Raw genomic sequence first — 14,755 nt, 5'->3', positions numbered from 1 at the left:
GATTCATCAAGAAGGAATACAACAGCTAATTAGTCCACACAGCAGCACAGAGGGCTCAGTTCAACTCACTTTCCTGGAGCAGTTAATATACTGGAAATCCTTCAAGTCACGTGGCTGCTGGGTCCAAGGTCAAGGAAGCAGACAGCAGAGTCTTCCTCAGGCAAGGCAGGCAGAGCCTGCCCCCAGGCAGCAGGCAGCAGGGTGGGCCAGCAACAGTCAGGAGCTTGGGAGTGTAGGGAAGCAGGACCCATGGGATCTGGGGCTGAAGCACGGCACAGGATCCATCAGCTCAAACGCAAGCGGTGTTCACACCAGCAGCGCGGCCAAGCAGGTCTCGAAGGAGCCTCAAGCTCTAGCAACAGGATCTATGGTTGGCTTGGCCCCCAGGTAGTGTAGCTCACAGGTTGAGGCAGAGAGTTAGCTAAAGCAGCAGCACACCGGTCCCATCACCAAGGAGCAAGAGGGAGATGGGATGCCAGCTGTCGTTATTTAAGTCGTCCTCCAATCCAGCCTCAACCTGAGTACACTCCGCCCACACGTTCCCATTGGCCTCTGGCACAATAACCCTAACTGTCACCGAGCCTGAGAAAATATCCTGTCCCGCACCCTACTTTCACCCACTCCTCTTAGCAGCCTTCAGTGCCTCTAGCCTATAACCGTTAGAACTGTGATGCTTGCCAAATGGCAGTGCCCATCATCTAAGAAGCCCTGGTGGCACTGTGGTTTATGCATTGGACTACTAATCACAAGGTCAGTGGTTCAAACCAACCATCCGCTCCTGGGGAAACGACGAGGCTTTCTACTCCCATAAGGATTGCAGTCTCAGAGGCCCGCAGGGACAGTTCTACCCTGCCCTGAAAAGTCGCTTTGGGTCAGAATTGACTCACCAGGGTGAGTGTGCGTTTTCCTGGATGACTGCTTCTACCTCTATCCATTGGGAGTTCACTGTACGGAGATCTGCCTCCCCCCTTTATTTTGCTTCATCCTCTAGTTATTGGCGCAGATCAGTACTGCTTCTTGCCCCCGTGTGCCTTGCCCTGTGGGTTATAATCATCACTTTCTCGTTCTGTTGTTGAGAGTGACCCAGGTGTAGCTTCTGGGCGCCCCTTCCCGTTGGCTTCAGCCTCGTTTCACCACATCCCTCCTGTTTTCAGAGTGCTCTTGGCTCTCTGGCACAGCGGATGTCCCGGGTTCATAGTGTGCTTTCCTGCCCCATGTTGGGGAGTAACTGCTTCTCCAGGGGGCCCTGGAGCCTTTTGCTGGAGAATGATGCCGGCAACCAAGGCCTGGGTGCTGGGCATGCACCTTGTTCCTGCGGCATCCGTGTTTACCGGCCTCCTCAGCGGACAGACATGGGGCGCTCCCCACCACTGCAGCCTGGCCTCAGGCCCAGAGTCCGGTGTCTCCTCTGCCACTGGCCACTGAGTAAATATTTAAATCGTTAGACTTGTTGAGCATTGATCAGCCCTCACTAGTCTTTGATGCATTTGCAGGCAAACAGATGAGGGGAGGGTATTTCTTGTTCATTTCTTGATGAGAATTTTCTTTTCTCTCTTTCTGTTGAGTGATTTTTTTTAACAAGAATTTTTTTTTATGGCTAGGATTATTTATTGTAAGAACTACCCAGCCTAACTGTGTCTTCCCTGTGTTTATATGAAATGTATTACTGGGACCCTGCGTGAGCCATCTCTTGAGAAAACAGTGGGGCAGGTGGGGAACAGCGAGGAGCTAGCACAGCAGAGCCAGTTGGTGAAGGAACAAAACGTATTGAGACTTGCCTGGGCAGCTCTATCCCATGCACATCCTAAAGGTTATGCAACTTACTCTGCCTGAGTGGCTCCATCCTGCGTGCATGTGTTCGAGTGTTTTGTAAATGGGAGGCATCCTGGTTTTTCCTCCTCCGCACCCCCGACCCCCTCCCTGTGTGGCATGCCCATTGTTGGGTACCTATAGAGACCCTATGCACTATGGAACAAAAGGCTGCATGGTCTTGCGCCATCCTCACCATCGTCCTCACCAAGGGCCTTCCTCTTTCCCGCTGCCCCTCTGCATTGCCAAATTTGATGCCCTTCTCCGGGGACTGCTCTCTCCCGACAACGTGTCCAAAGTCTGTGAGATGAAGCCTCACCATCTTGCCTCTAGGGAGCTCGCTGGCTGGACTTCTTGGGAGACAGGTTTAGTCCAGGGTGCTTTCAAGTGTTCTTCCCCAGCACCACGGGTCACACGCACACACGGACGTGGGCAAAGGAAAGCTCACCTGTGAGCGGCAGTGACATTTGGAAGGAGCCAGGTCACTGAGTCAGAGCTCTGGGGCACTGGAGACGGGTGGGCTGGCTCTACTGGGCTTGGGCTACGAGCTCTTCTGCAGCTTAGCCTGGCCGCAGGCCTTGGGGGCAGAGCCTCAGCCACCTGAGTCAGGGACCGAAGCCATCCTCGGCCGGCAACTCGCTGGACTGGGAAATGCAACAGGCCTGATGCTTACCACAGCCACAGCCTGGCCCAGACCCTGGAGCCGAGCAGAAGCGATTGCCTTCTCTTGGCTTCACCAGCACTGAACACCAGCAGTGCCTCGGGGCCAGCTGGTGAGCCTGTGGTCTCCACTGGGAGGCAGCACCGCACCGGGCGTGCTCAGCCCACCTCCACCTTTACTGTTGGCTGGGCCACAGACTTGCTGTTCCCTGCACGCCAGCCTCCTGGCAAAAGGGAGGCGCTCAGCCTTCGTCCTCCTGGCTCCTGTGGCCTCCACTGCTTCCGCTTTTCCGCGCATGGACCGCGGACGTGCGCACCTTCTCAGCAATTCACCAGGGGTGGTGCTAACAGTCTCTCCTCCTGCCTCTTGAGATGGCTCACGGTACACCCAGGAGAATGGGCAAAACGGACCCATCCCCGAGTCCTCCGCCCGTATTTGCAGGCTCCTACCCAGTTGTTCCCCGGGAGTGACGACGCTTGGGGGTAAACGCTCCAAGCAGCTGCAGTGCGTGGCAGGACCCCTCCACGCGTAACCGCTTACAAAGCCCTCGTCCCTTTTGGAGCCAGATAGAGGTCCGAGGCTTTGACCCATCACAGTGCTCAGCCAGGGTCAGCAAACCATTGGAAACTAAGTTCAGCCCTGGCTCACCATGTCCTTACTCCTAGACGCCAAGGTCAGTGTTTCCGGTGACCTTGGCGTGGTCTGTCCTTTTCAGGTGGGGAGAAGCAGAACCTCAGTCCACAGCCCAGGTAGAGCACTGGGGCTCGCAGGTGTGAGACGTGTGTGAGTACAGATTGGGAGTGGAACTGGTTCCTTAATGTTCCTCAGTGTTCCGAGGGAGCCCCAGGCCAGGCTGTCAGCTTCAAGACGCCAGGGGCCTGCCCAGCTATGTAAATGAAAGGCGTGCCAGGGCCAGCCTGCAGCCAGATCACCAGAGCAGAGGCGGTGTGGGAAGACTGGCCCTTCTCTCTGGTGCGGGCCCTGGGGGTGACCTGGCCTCTCCCATCCCTCTGAAAGCCAGCTCTCTGCAGCCCAGCTTGTCTGGCCTGCTGTGTATTGCTGACATCGCTCCTGGTCTGAATGGTAAGGAAGTGAGCTGTCTCGCAGGGAAATTAGAAGCTACGGCCACCATGATTTCCTCCTTAGCAACCCTTGATCAGAGAAGCACACTCGTCTGTCTGTCTGTAAGTCACACAGGCTCACTCCTGGTTTGAGGTTCTGCAGGTTTCTGGCCACAGCATTTGGCCATCACGCGGTGCAGGAGTATCCAAAGTATATCACCCTCCTGGGGGCGTGTTGATGTTGATGGTTTACGGTGAAGTGAATATATAGTAGCTCGCACCAGCTCACAGTGGGAACTAGCTCCCACACAGGTTGTCGGCTGCTAACTGCAGCCTGGAAGAGCCTGCGGCAGCTGAGAAACCACCCTTGTCTTCCCCACCGAGCGTGTCTATCAGAAAGCACCTGATTCACCGGGATGTAATTATAAGGATAACGCAGACCTATTCTGCCTCACTTACAGAAGAAATCGTACAGCATTCCCAAGCCACTGAGCTAACCAGTGGCTATGTGGTTCATGGTTCTTTGTTGAAGAGCCACAGGGTGCTGTACCCACCCTGACTTGGGGACATATTTTCAGAGCAGGGGCCAGTGAGACTTCTGGGCTTGGTTCCAGTGGACCCCAGAGGACATCTCCATTTGGGAACATAAGGGGGCCCCTCAACAAGACGGACACAGCCACAAACTTCCCCCCGGGATGGCGATCAGCTGGAATGAGGGCCAGCTTATGGCTCCAAAGGACAAGGCTATTGTGAGCCTCTTGGGTTCCTTTTGTGTCCAGAAAGCGGCAGCCCAGTCATGTCGACTGGCGTACACAGACCGAAGAGAAAAGCCTGCCTTCTCTCTGAGGGGCTGTCCCGCGAACCTCTGAAGCCCTCTGGACTGGCAAGGGATCACTCTAGTAAACGAGACACCATTTGACAATCAGCACCCTATGCCTGCAAAACAGCAGGGAAGGGGCTTTCACCTCCTCCGCAGCGGCTGTGTGGGCCTCTCCTGCAGGTAAGCAGATGCCCCATCCCTCCCAATGGGACAAAGTCAGAGGAGGCTAGGTGGGCAGCCTGGACTGCCATTACTATCAGTGGGCGACAGCTGTCTCTCTCAACCATGGCCCCCTGGTAATGTCAGTGGGCCCCCACTCTCCGCAGTGAGTCGGGGGAGCCCTCACCCCCAGGGCATCTAGACCTGGACCCCTCTCCACTGCAGTCACTGCCACTCCCCCTTGCCCACCAGGTCAGCTCTCTCAGAAGCCTGCTAGCACCGAAGATTTTAATCAGATGGTGCGTATTCCTGCCCCCCAGCCCCCAGCAGTTAGGACTGCAATGAAAATCACCCCTCCTGCCAAGCCCCCAAAGACGTCTCCGTGGTAGAGAAAGGACGGTCAAAAAGAAAAAGCAACAGACACTAGCGCCAAGATGGCACAGGTGTCGGAATTACCTGACAGGAATCTTAAATCCGCAAGCGTGCATGTGCGTGAAGCCAGTGAGAGCACGGTGTTCAGAGTGAACTACCCCACACGTGGACACACGGTTTATTCTGAGCTGCTGTTCTGCGTGCATATAAGCCACTTCTGATTCCAGAAAAATAAGTGGCTCCGAGAAGCTCAACCCAACCCACCGCCATCGGCCAGATCCCGGTCATTAGCACCCTCGGAGAACAGAGTAGGATTGAACTGTGCTCCCGGCGGTCAGCGGCTGATGTTGAGGAATGAGATCACCAGGCCTTTCTTCCAAGGTGCCTCTGGGTAAGCTGGCACCTCCCGTCTGTGGGTTAGCAGCTGACTTGCTTTCACAGGGCTGCCACAACAAGAATACCATACGTAGGTGAATTGCGAGAAGGAAGAGACATCTCTTTTCTCACAGTTAAGAATCTAAAAGGCCAAATGCAGGTTCTTTCTCTCCTATTCATTCTAATCTACGTATCTATCATTTATCTATCTGTCTATATCCGTCTATATCTGTCTATCTATATGTATCTCTCTCTCTCAGTGTCTGCAAACCTGACATTCCCAGGCCATCTCCGCCTATCACGTCTATCTCCCTCAATCTGGGCTCACGTGCTCTGTGTCTATTTTGTTTTTACATCTCGAGAGGGTTGCACACACCCTCCGCTGATGTGCCTCGTTAGCGTCACAGCAGGGTCACCCCACACTAACCGACTGGGAGCCCCGTGGTGAAGAGCTGGGCGGCTCACCTCAGGGCCAGCTGTTCAGACTGTCCACTCCTCGGGAGAAAGGCGGGGCTTTCAGTGCTGTAAAGAGTTGCAGTCTCAGAAACCCACGGGCCATTCTACCCTGTAACCATGAGGCAGCATCATAGCAGTGGAAGAATTCCAGCAGTCCATTGATCCAGCCCACTTGAGTCGATTCTGATTCATAGTGACCCTATGGGGCAGAGTAGAACTGTCTCCTGGGGCTCCTGACTGTAACTCTCTATGGAAGCAGGCTGCCTCATCTTTCTCCCTCTGAGTGGACAGTGGGTTCGAACCCCTGATCTTACCGTCAGCAGCCCAACATTGGCTTCATTACAGCGCAGGCTCCTTCTACAGATGTAAGAATTAGGCTTCCAACACATTCTTGGGACACACAACTTGTGCCCACTACAGTACATTCAGAGGTGGTTCCAGATTTCTGAATCAGAGCTGATGACTGCTCCCACGACTGTCACGGCATCCAGCCAGCTCCTGGGCGAACGAGGTGCTTCCAGGACGTTAGCACGTGGAAAGCAGCTCTTCTTACTTACAAGGGGACAGGGTCAGCAGCACTCCAGGACAAGGACGGATCCATCTGAGTGCCCTGTGACTCACAGAGGCTGTCAGGTGGAGGTGACAGCCCTTCTAGACATGCCCCACTTTTAACCATAGACTTACAGGAGCCTGCTCTCGGTCGGGCCCCTTGGCCAGGTAGGCTTCGTCAGGGAGCTGCTGGAGCGTAACAGCCACCCACAGAGCTTGAGTGGCATATAATAGTGAGCTTTTATTTAGCGCAGGCGTCTGGGGTGATCAATGGTGCACGGACTTGAGCAGAGGGTGCTGAGGTTCAGCTGAGCTAGGCCCCACAGGGCCCTCACTCCTCCTGGGACCTCAGAGAGGGCCTGAGAATGTCATTCCCCCAGCACTGCCTTGAGTACCGTGAAGGCGGGGCTGTTAGCAGACACACTTTCCAAGCCCTCGGTTATCGGTTGTCCCCTGGCATCTCATTGCCCAAGAAGCAAGTTAAGCCACCAAGCCAAAAGTTAGCGTCGACGTGTGGGGACAAATAGAAACTCCGCCGGCCCAGGTGGAGAGAGGAGGAATGCCATCTAAACAGCCCTCTAATTTGCAGTGCCTACCAATGGGGACAGCACCTGTCCCCAGGCGTGCACAGCCTGGCACGGTGCCTGGCACGTGGCTGTGGCTAGCTGCCTGGAGGCTAGTTGGCCCTGATCAAGGTAGCTCTGTGCACAGTGGAGTGAAATCCCACTCTTTCCTGTACCAGCCCGTGATTGGGTGGGAGTCGGACTACTGGGACTCGGGGTTTGTCTTGGCGGATTTTTGGAAGTAGTCTGCCGTCTTAGCCCAAGAGCTCCACCAACAGGCCAGGTCTCCTGCAAGGAAGAGCATTCCCTCGCAGACCCACCACTGGCCTCCTCGGGCATATAGTAGGAGCTTGTGAAGCAGTGGCTCTCAACCTTCCTGATGCCGCCGCCCTTTCATCCAGTTCCTCACGTTGTGGTGACCCCCCCACCAACCATAAAATTATTTCCCTTGCTGCTACTTCACTGTCAGTTTGCTCCTGTGATGAATCATCATGTATCTGATAGGATGTATTTCCATTGTTACCAATTGAGCTTCATGAAAGCATAGGGATTCATCACAAAAGCAATAGGTAATTCTGTATTGTGAAATATTCAATGAGATTTTGTCTTGAAGCAGGGTGTAGCATGGGTAACAGTCTTCATGCCAGGTACTCGTGTATGCTCGGACCCACATGGAGACGGATAAAGGAGGAGCGGTGTTGCGGTTCCCAAGACCATCAGAAACAGGTGTTTTCTGATGATCTTAGGCGACCCCTGTGAAAGGGTCATTCGACCCACCCATCCCCTAAAGGGGTCGCCACCCACAGGTTGAGAACGGCTGCTGTCAAGTCCAGACAGACGGTACCAACACCTTTCCTTTTTTTTTTCTTTCTCTTATCCCCCACAGGCCTCAGCTGACCCCCAAGGTTCCTGTGGGGATGGGTGAAGCCCAGGGGGCCGCCTAGGGCCCCCGGCGTCGGTGCGAAGATGCACCTGTCGGCCGTGCTCAACGCCCTGCTGGTGTCGGTGCTGGCGGCCGTGCTCTGGAAGCACGTGCGCCTCCGCGAGCATGCGTCCACGCTGCAGGAGGAGCTGGCGCTCGGCCGGCAGGCGCCCGAGCCCGGCCTCGCGCTGAGGATCGACTACCCCAAGGCCCTGCAGAGGCTGGCGGAGGGCGGCACGCACATGGTGTGCACGGGCCGCACGCACACCGACCGCGTGTGCCGCTTCAAGTGGCTCTGCTACTCCAGCGACGCCGAGGAGTTCATCTTCTTCCACGGCAACGCCTCGGTCATGCTGCCCAACCTGGGCGCCCGGCGCTTCCAGCCCGCCCTGCTCGACCTGTCCACCGTGGAGGACCACAACACCCAGTACTTCAACTTCCTGGAGCTGCCCGCCACCGCGCTGCGCTTCCTGCCCAAGCCGGTGTTCGTGCCCGACGTGGCCCTCATCGCCAACCGCTTCAACCCCGACAACCTCATGCACGTCTTCCACGACGACCTGCTGCCGCTCTTCTACACGCTGCGCCAGTTCCCGGGCCTGGCGCGGGAGGCCCGCCTCTTCTTCATGGAGGGCTGGGGCGAGGGCGCCCACTTCGACCTCTACAAGCTGCTCAGCCCCCGGCCGCCGCTGCTGCGGGCGCAGCTCAAGACGCTGGGCCGGCTGCTGTGCTTCTCCCAGGCCTTCGTGGGCCTCTCCAAGGCCACCACCTGGTACCAGTACGGCTTCGTCCAGCCCCAGGGCCCCAAGGCCAACATCCTCGTCTCGGGCACCGAGATCCGGCAGTTCGCCCGCTTCCTGACCGAGCAGCTGAATGTGAGCGGTACGGGGCCTCCCCTGGGCGAAGAGTACATCCTGGTCTTCAGCCGCACGCACAACCGGCTCATCCTGAACGAGGCGGAGCTGCTGCTGGCGCTGGCCCAGGAGTTCCAGGTGAAGACGGTGACCGTGTCTCTGGAGGACCATGCCTTCGCGGATGTGGTGCGGCTGGTCAGCAACGCGTCCATGCTGGTCAGCATGCACGGGGCGCAGCTGGTCACTGCCCTCTTCCTGCCGCGGGGGGCCACGGTGGTGGAGCTCTTCCCGTTCGCCGTCAACCCCGACCACTACACGCCCTACAAAACCCTGGCCCTGCTGCCCGGCATGGACCTGCAGTACGTCGCCTGGCAGAACACGCTGCCCGAGAACACGGTCACGCACCCGGAGCGGCCCTGGGACCAGGGGGGCATCGCGCACCTGGAGCGGGCCGAGCAGGCCCGCATCCTGCAGAGCTCAGAGGTCCCGAGGCACCTGTGCTGCCGGAACCCGGAGTGGCTCTTCAGGATCTACCAGGACACCAGGGTGGACATCGCATCCCTCATGCAGACCATCCGGCGGGTGGTGAAGGGCCGGCCGGGGCCCCCGAAGCACAAGTGGACCGTTGGCTTCTACCCGGGCAAGGTACGGGAGGCGCGATGCCAGACGTCGGTGCAAGGCGCCTCCGAGGCCCGCCTCACCGTCTCCTGGCAGATCCCCTGGAACCTCAAGTACCTGAAGGTGCGGGAGGTGAAGTACGAGGTGTGGCTGCAGGAGCAGGGCGAGAACACCTACGTGCCTTACATCCTGGCCCAGCAGAACCACACGTTCACCGACGGCATCAAGCCCTTCACCACCTACCTGGTGTGGGTCCGCTGCATCTTCAACAAGAGCCTCCTGGGACCCTTTGCAGACGTGCTGGTGTGCAGCACGTAGCCAGCGGGCCCTGGTGGGGCCTTGGGAGGGGGACTCCTCCTGCCCAGCCCTCCCTGAGCTGCCCCCTGCCCCACTGCTGTGGTACCCGGGGTTGATGGATTTATTTATTTATTGGGAAGGCCTGGCCCAGGGCAAGGCCACAGCGTCCTCGCTTGCATCTGGTGTGTGATATGGGACTGTCCCGCGCCACCCCCCCATCCATCTCCCCACCTAAGCATCCATCCACCTGTGTCAGTTCTTTCGCGGGGTGGGGGCAGGAGAACGCCCAGGTCACCCCTTTGCTGAGTGACCCTGCCCTTCCCGGAGGAGCCCTTTCTGGTTAGCCTCTAGGTGCCTGGAAACAGAGCAGTCAAGGATGAGGGGTAGGTGGCTCATCCATTTCCATCAGTATGAAATTCGCCTGTAGCCCAGTGGAGGGTGTATTTGGAACATTCATTAAATGGTGATAAACATCTTGGCCAAGACTGTCTTTGGAGGATCGGAAAGGGGGGCAGGGGTTAGTCGTCAATGGCCAGACAGAAAAGCAAGCAAGCTTCCATTGAGTGCGTCCCAACACACGGAGACCCCGCAGGCCTCAGAGTAGAGCTGCACCCCAGGGGTTTTCCGAGGCTGTGGCCCTTCTGAACGAGATCACCAAAGTGTGCGCCTAAGGTACCCCTGGGCGGGTTTGAACCACCAACCTCCATGTTGGAGCCCAACACTTGACTATTTGCACCCGCTGGGTATTCCTAGTCAGCCCGACTACCCTTTTTTTCTGGTTGGCAACTGTGTTTGGCCGGGTTGACCAGAGAAACAAATCCAGGGGCACTCTGTGTAAGAGAGAGCTTGACATCAAGAAGTGATTGTGTATCAAGCAAACATCCCAGCCCAGTGAAGATCAAGTCCCTATGTCCAATACTAGCCCACAAATCCCTCCTCAGACTCACGCAGCCACACGCAATGATGCAGAACGCAGGAAGATCACCAGCGGTGGGTGCAGAGTCTTGTAGAGCCAATGGCAGTGGACACATCTCCAGGGCTCTGGCTGCAGTCAGCGTGGTGTGGTTCGAAGCTGCTCGATAGGAAGGTGAAGACAAGACACAGAGTGGGGGTGGGTGGAGGTTCCCAGGACCCTCCTCATGAGAGGGCCACACCCATAAGGAGGTACCTTCAGGCTGTGACGCAATTGACAGGCTAGACTCCACCCCTTCACTCTTAACCAAGTCGACACGGGACTGCCACCGCATCCACAGACACAAGTCTGCAGGTGAGCGCCCTGGGACGGTGAGCTAAGGAGGCAGGTCGCTGGCTGAACACTATGCCCCTGTCAAGTGGGAGAGAAGCCTCGGAGTGGATGTAGCTGGGTGAGGGAGAGCACTCGCCACCGGAACCCTCCTGAGGACAGTGAGCCTCGCAGGGCCTGTTGGCCTCAGATTGAAGGCATAGGACAGGATGCCCACCTGCAGCAGCGCTCAACTACGGAGGCATCCTCACTCCAGCCAGGGCCCGTCCTGTGCCCTCTTCCTGCAGGTTCCTGCTGGCCTGTGAGGAGGGACCCTCTCCGTGGCTGCGAGGGATTGGAAACCCCACATCCCATTGCAGAACCATCTTGTTACAGCCACTGTCAGAGTCCCCAGGGTCCTAAAGGGACAGGCCCTGTTGGTAAAGTCATATTGAGGGAAGCCATGAGTCCAGTGCCCTGCCACATCACCTGCCCATTGTCCTCCCAGGCCAGATGTTTCCCAGGCTGCCTACCCCCGGGATCTCGGCCTGTGCCTGGCTTCGGTGGGCACTGTGGTCCACTCAAGATCAGCCTCAGCCCTCGGAAAAAGAGAGCTTGTTGTTGTTACCTTTTGTTCCCGGGGACCCCCTGCCGCAGATCCCGCTCGGCAGGGAGGGCGGAGACGGGCAGAGCAGGGAGCATGTCGGGCATCAGAGCGGATCTAAGGGAGCTTCACCAGGTAGAGCAGGAGCGCTTGAGCCGGTCATCCACTAAAGGAGTGTCCCTGTGGCACCTGGTCATTAGACGAGCCTCTGGCAAGGGTGACTTCAGCGCCCAGCAGCTGGGCCTGTCCCTACATGCTCTGCGGCAGGAGCTCTGCAGAGAGGAGCGAGCGTTGTGGCTGCCGGGCCTCCATGGCCATCCTTGCGCCCACAGCCGCTTGCTCCCCAACCTAACTTCCACCCTTCCCCACACAGGACGACTTGGCTCAGAAGCGGAGCTCAGACACCACTGGTGCCGAGGCGGAAGGACACACCACTGAGAACGTGGTGGTCCCCACGAAGGCCAAGCACCCTGTATTTCAGCAGTTCCACGTCAAGATGCATGGCCAAGGGAGATGCGTGCTTACAAGACATGTATTGGAATGTCTTTGTATCCATCTGAGTCAATGAGGAGGAGGCCATGTCTGCCCTCGGGTGGCACAGGGAGGAGAAGCTAACTCTCCCAGTCCACAGTCCACGGCCGATGGCCACAGGCAGAGCTCTGTCAGGCATGCCCCCACCATCCCTCTTCACCCTGTTCAGACACCAGCTTTTCCTCCACGGCACCCTGCTTCTCTACGCGGTTTGATAATCTGTTGCATCAGCCACACACCACTCGATGAAGGGGGTGTGTTTGTCCAGGTTAACTAAAGAAACAAATCCAGGGACACCCATAGATATTTAAGAAAGAGCAATTGTATATTGAGAAAACATCCCAGTCCAAATCAAATCCATAAGTCCGATATTACCCCATATGTCCGATACTAGTGCATACATTCCTCTTTAGACTCACGCAGCACACGCGATGACACTGAATGCAGGAAGGTCACAGGCCGGTGGGAGGAAAGCCTTGTGGAGCCAGTAGTGGTGGAAGCATCTCAGCGCTGGCGTGGGTCTCCTCCAGTTCTCTGAGTGTCTCTGCAGCAGGAGAGGGAAGGCAGAAAGCGTGTGTGTCCGCCTCCAGGGAGGAAGAGGGGGAGTTCTTAGAATCCTCATTGTTAGGCCCCACCCACAAGGAGACATCTTTAGGCTGGGACTTGACTGGCAGGGTAGGCTCCACCCCTCCATTCTTGGATCAAGTTGACATGAAACTGTAACCACCACAGGGTAGTTGTTAGAAAGCTAACCAGTTACCAGAATCAGGACGCATTAAGGGTACATTCCTTGGTCCACAGCAGTGCCTCTCCTCACCCAGCAATCAAGTCTCTGGGCCTTGAAGCTCTGCCTTCGTGGACCAGAAGCCCGCCCACTGCACTGCCTCCAGTCTCCTGCTGCCCCTCTGTTCTGTCTCACTGTCCCCTTGCCTCGGCCTCTGAGCTTGGCCTGGCTCCTTTACTCTGGCCTGTGGTCTGTGCCGCAGCCTCTGGTGCCTCTGGTCCTGCCTCTGCCCCTTTAGACAAAAAGATCTGATCCTGGGCCTGTTTCTGAGATGGCTCATTCACAGAGCCAGGAGAGCGGCAGCTAACACTGGCCAACCACCCCGCCCCCCGCTCTTTGCGTGTCACATACCCTGCAGGCAGGGGCCACCGCATCATTTGGTGAGGACAACGGAGACATTCTCCAGGTCAAGTTTCCCGCCACCCCAACTGAAACAAAAACCCACGGCCGCGAGTCAATTCCCACGCCTGGTGGCAGAGTAAAACTGTTTCCAAGCCTCTAAATTTCCACCCAAGCAGACTCATCTTCGTCCCTAGGAGAAGTTTAAACAAACAATGTTGCATTAGCAGCCTCACCCACGGTGCCATCAGGATGCCTTAGCAGACACTTAAGATCCACCCAAAGAAAAACCCTGCTCTCAGGCCTATTATAACCCAAAGGGTTTCTGAGACTGAATGTTCAGGGGAGCCGATAGCCTTGCCTCTATCCTGCAGAGTCCCTAGTGCAGCAGTTAACCTGTGGGTCCAACGACCCTTTCACAGGCACCGCCCGATTCATCACAGTAGAGAAATGACAGTGATGAAGTAGCAACGAAAATAATTTTAAGGTTGGGGGTCACCACTACACGAACTGTATGGTCGTGGCATTAGGAAGGTTGAGAAACCATTGCACTAGTGGGTTTGAACTGCTGACCTTAGGGTTATCAGCCTAACACCTACCCAACAGCACCACTAGGTCTCCTTAACAGAAACTCAGTACCCCTTAAATAAGACCTTCCCATTTCCTCCTCCCACCCGACCGCTAACTCGAATCAGCTCTAGTCTCTGGGCCCTTGCCTGTTCTGTACATTTCCAGGAAGAAGAATCACATCATCTGCCCTGTGCCTGATGTAGCTTTGTCCCCAATCGCCCCAACTGTCAGCTCGCACCTGTCCATCAACTGGTGCGTCCACCCAATGGACCTGACAACAGCAGCAAAGAGAGGGCACATGCGACATGGGTGTGAGTCTCTGGGATCGTGCAGGGTGCTGGGTGAAAGCCAGCTTTCCATTCCAGACACAGAGACCAGGACAAGGAGCCGTTGATTCTCTAGGCGGCTCATCTCAAGGTTGGCTGTTTGAGACCACTGGCCCCTCCATGGGAGAAAGATGAGGCTTTCTACTCCTGTAAAGAGCTATAGGCTCAGAAGCTCACTGGGGCAGTTCTACCCTGTTGCCGTGAGTCAGAATGAACGTTGGTGGCAGGAGTCCTGGTAGACATGGGGCTGCTAACCACGAGGCCAGCATGTGGAACTCACTAGCCGCTCCACAGGAGAAAGGTGAGGCTCTCTGGTTCTGTCAAGATGAACAACCTCAGCAACCCACAGGGCAGTTCGACTCTGTCTTGTGGGGTCACCTTAAGTCAGAATTGACTCCGTGGCAGTGCGGTGAGGGGTCTTTCTGGATCGCAAAGAAAAAGCCTACTCCTCTCTTCTGGAGAATCCAGCTTCCCCTCTCTGGCTCTCCAGGTAACAGACCAACCACACCCACTTGCCCTCAGCTCCGTGGGTGCCCTGCCATCCTCCCAGGAGCTCACGGGCCACTCGGGCCGTCTGACAACCACGTGAATACGTAGCGTCTCCAAACGTCAGGACCATGACCCCAAGTTCCTTCCAAGTCTGAGGTGCTCTGTTCAGATGAAGCACATCTCGAGATGTGCTAAGTATTTACCAGTCGACGGGATGTAGAGGAGAGGCAGGAAGGGTGCCGTCGTGTTTGGGGGCAAGGTCTCCAGTTGGAATCCCGGCTCCCGGGAGAACTTTGTGACCCTGGGCAGGTGGTTCAGTGTCCCTGTCTGCTCAGCTGCCCATAGGGAACAACCTGCCCACCTCATGGAGATGTTGT

General features: G+C 56.7%; 1 protein-coding gene across 1 annotated transcript in view; it reads left to right on the top strand.

Annotated features, from left to right (window-relative positions):
* The window catches only part of POMGNT2 (protein O-linked mannose N-acetylglucosaminyltransferase 2 (beta 1,4-)), a 14,043-nt gene extending 4,052 nt beyond the window's left edge, over positions 1-9,991 (top strand). The window contains exon 2 of the mRNA XM_004708549.2: positions 7,712-9,991. Coding sequence (XP_004708606.1) covers positions 7,792-9,534 — 1,743 coding nt within the window. The 5' untranslated portion in view covers positions 7,712-7,791 and the 3' untranslated portion in view covers positions 9,535-9,991. The remainder of the gene's footprint in view (positions 1-7,711) is intronic.
* The last annotated feature ends 4,764 nt before the right edge of the window (positions 9,992-14,755 follow it).

The sequence above is a fragment of the Echinops telfairi genome, unplaced genomic scaffold (genome assembly GCF_000313985.2).
Source record: "Echinops telfairi isolate 266 unplaced genomic scaffold, ASM31398v2 ScPeMD7_4225;HRSCAF=4972, whole genome shotgun sequence".
Taxonomy (NCBI): Eukaryota; Metazoa; Chordata; class Mammalia; order Afrosoricida; family Tenrecidae; genus Echinops; species Echinops telfairi.
Note: the sequence above shows the minus strand (reverse complement) of the source record. Positions and strands in the feature narration are given on the sequence as shown.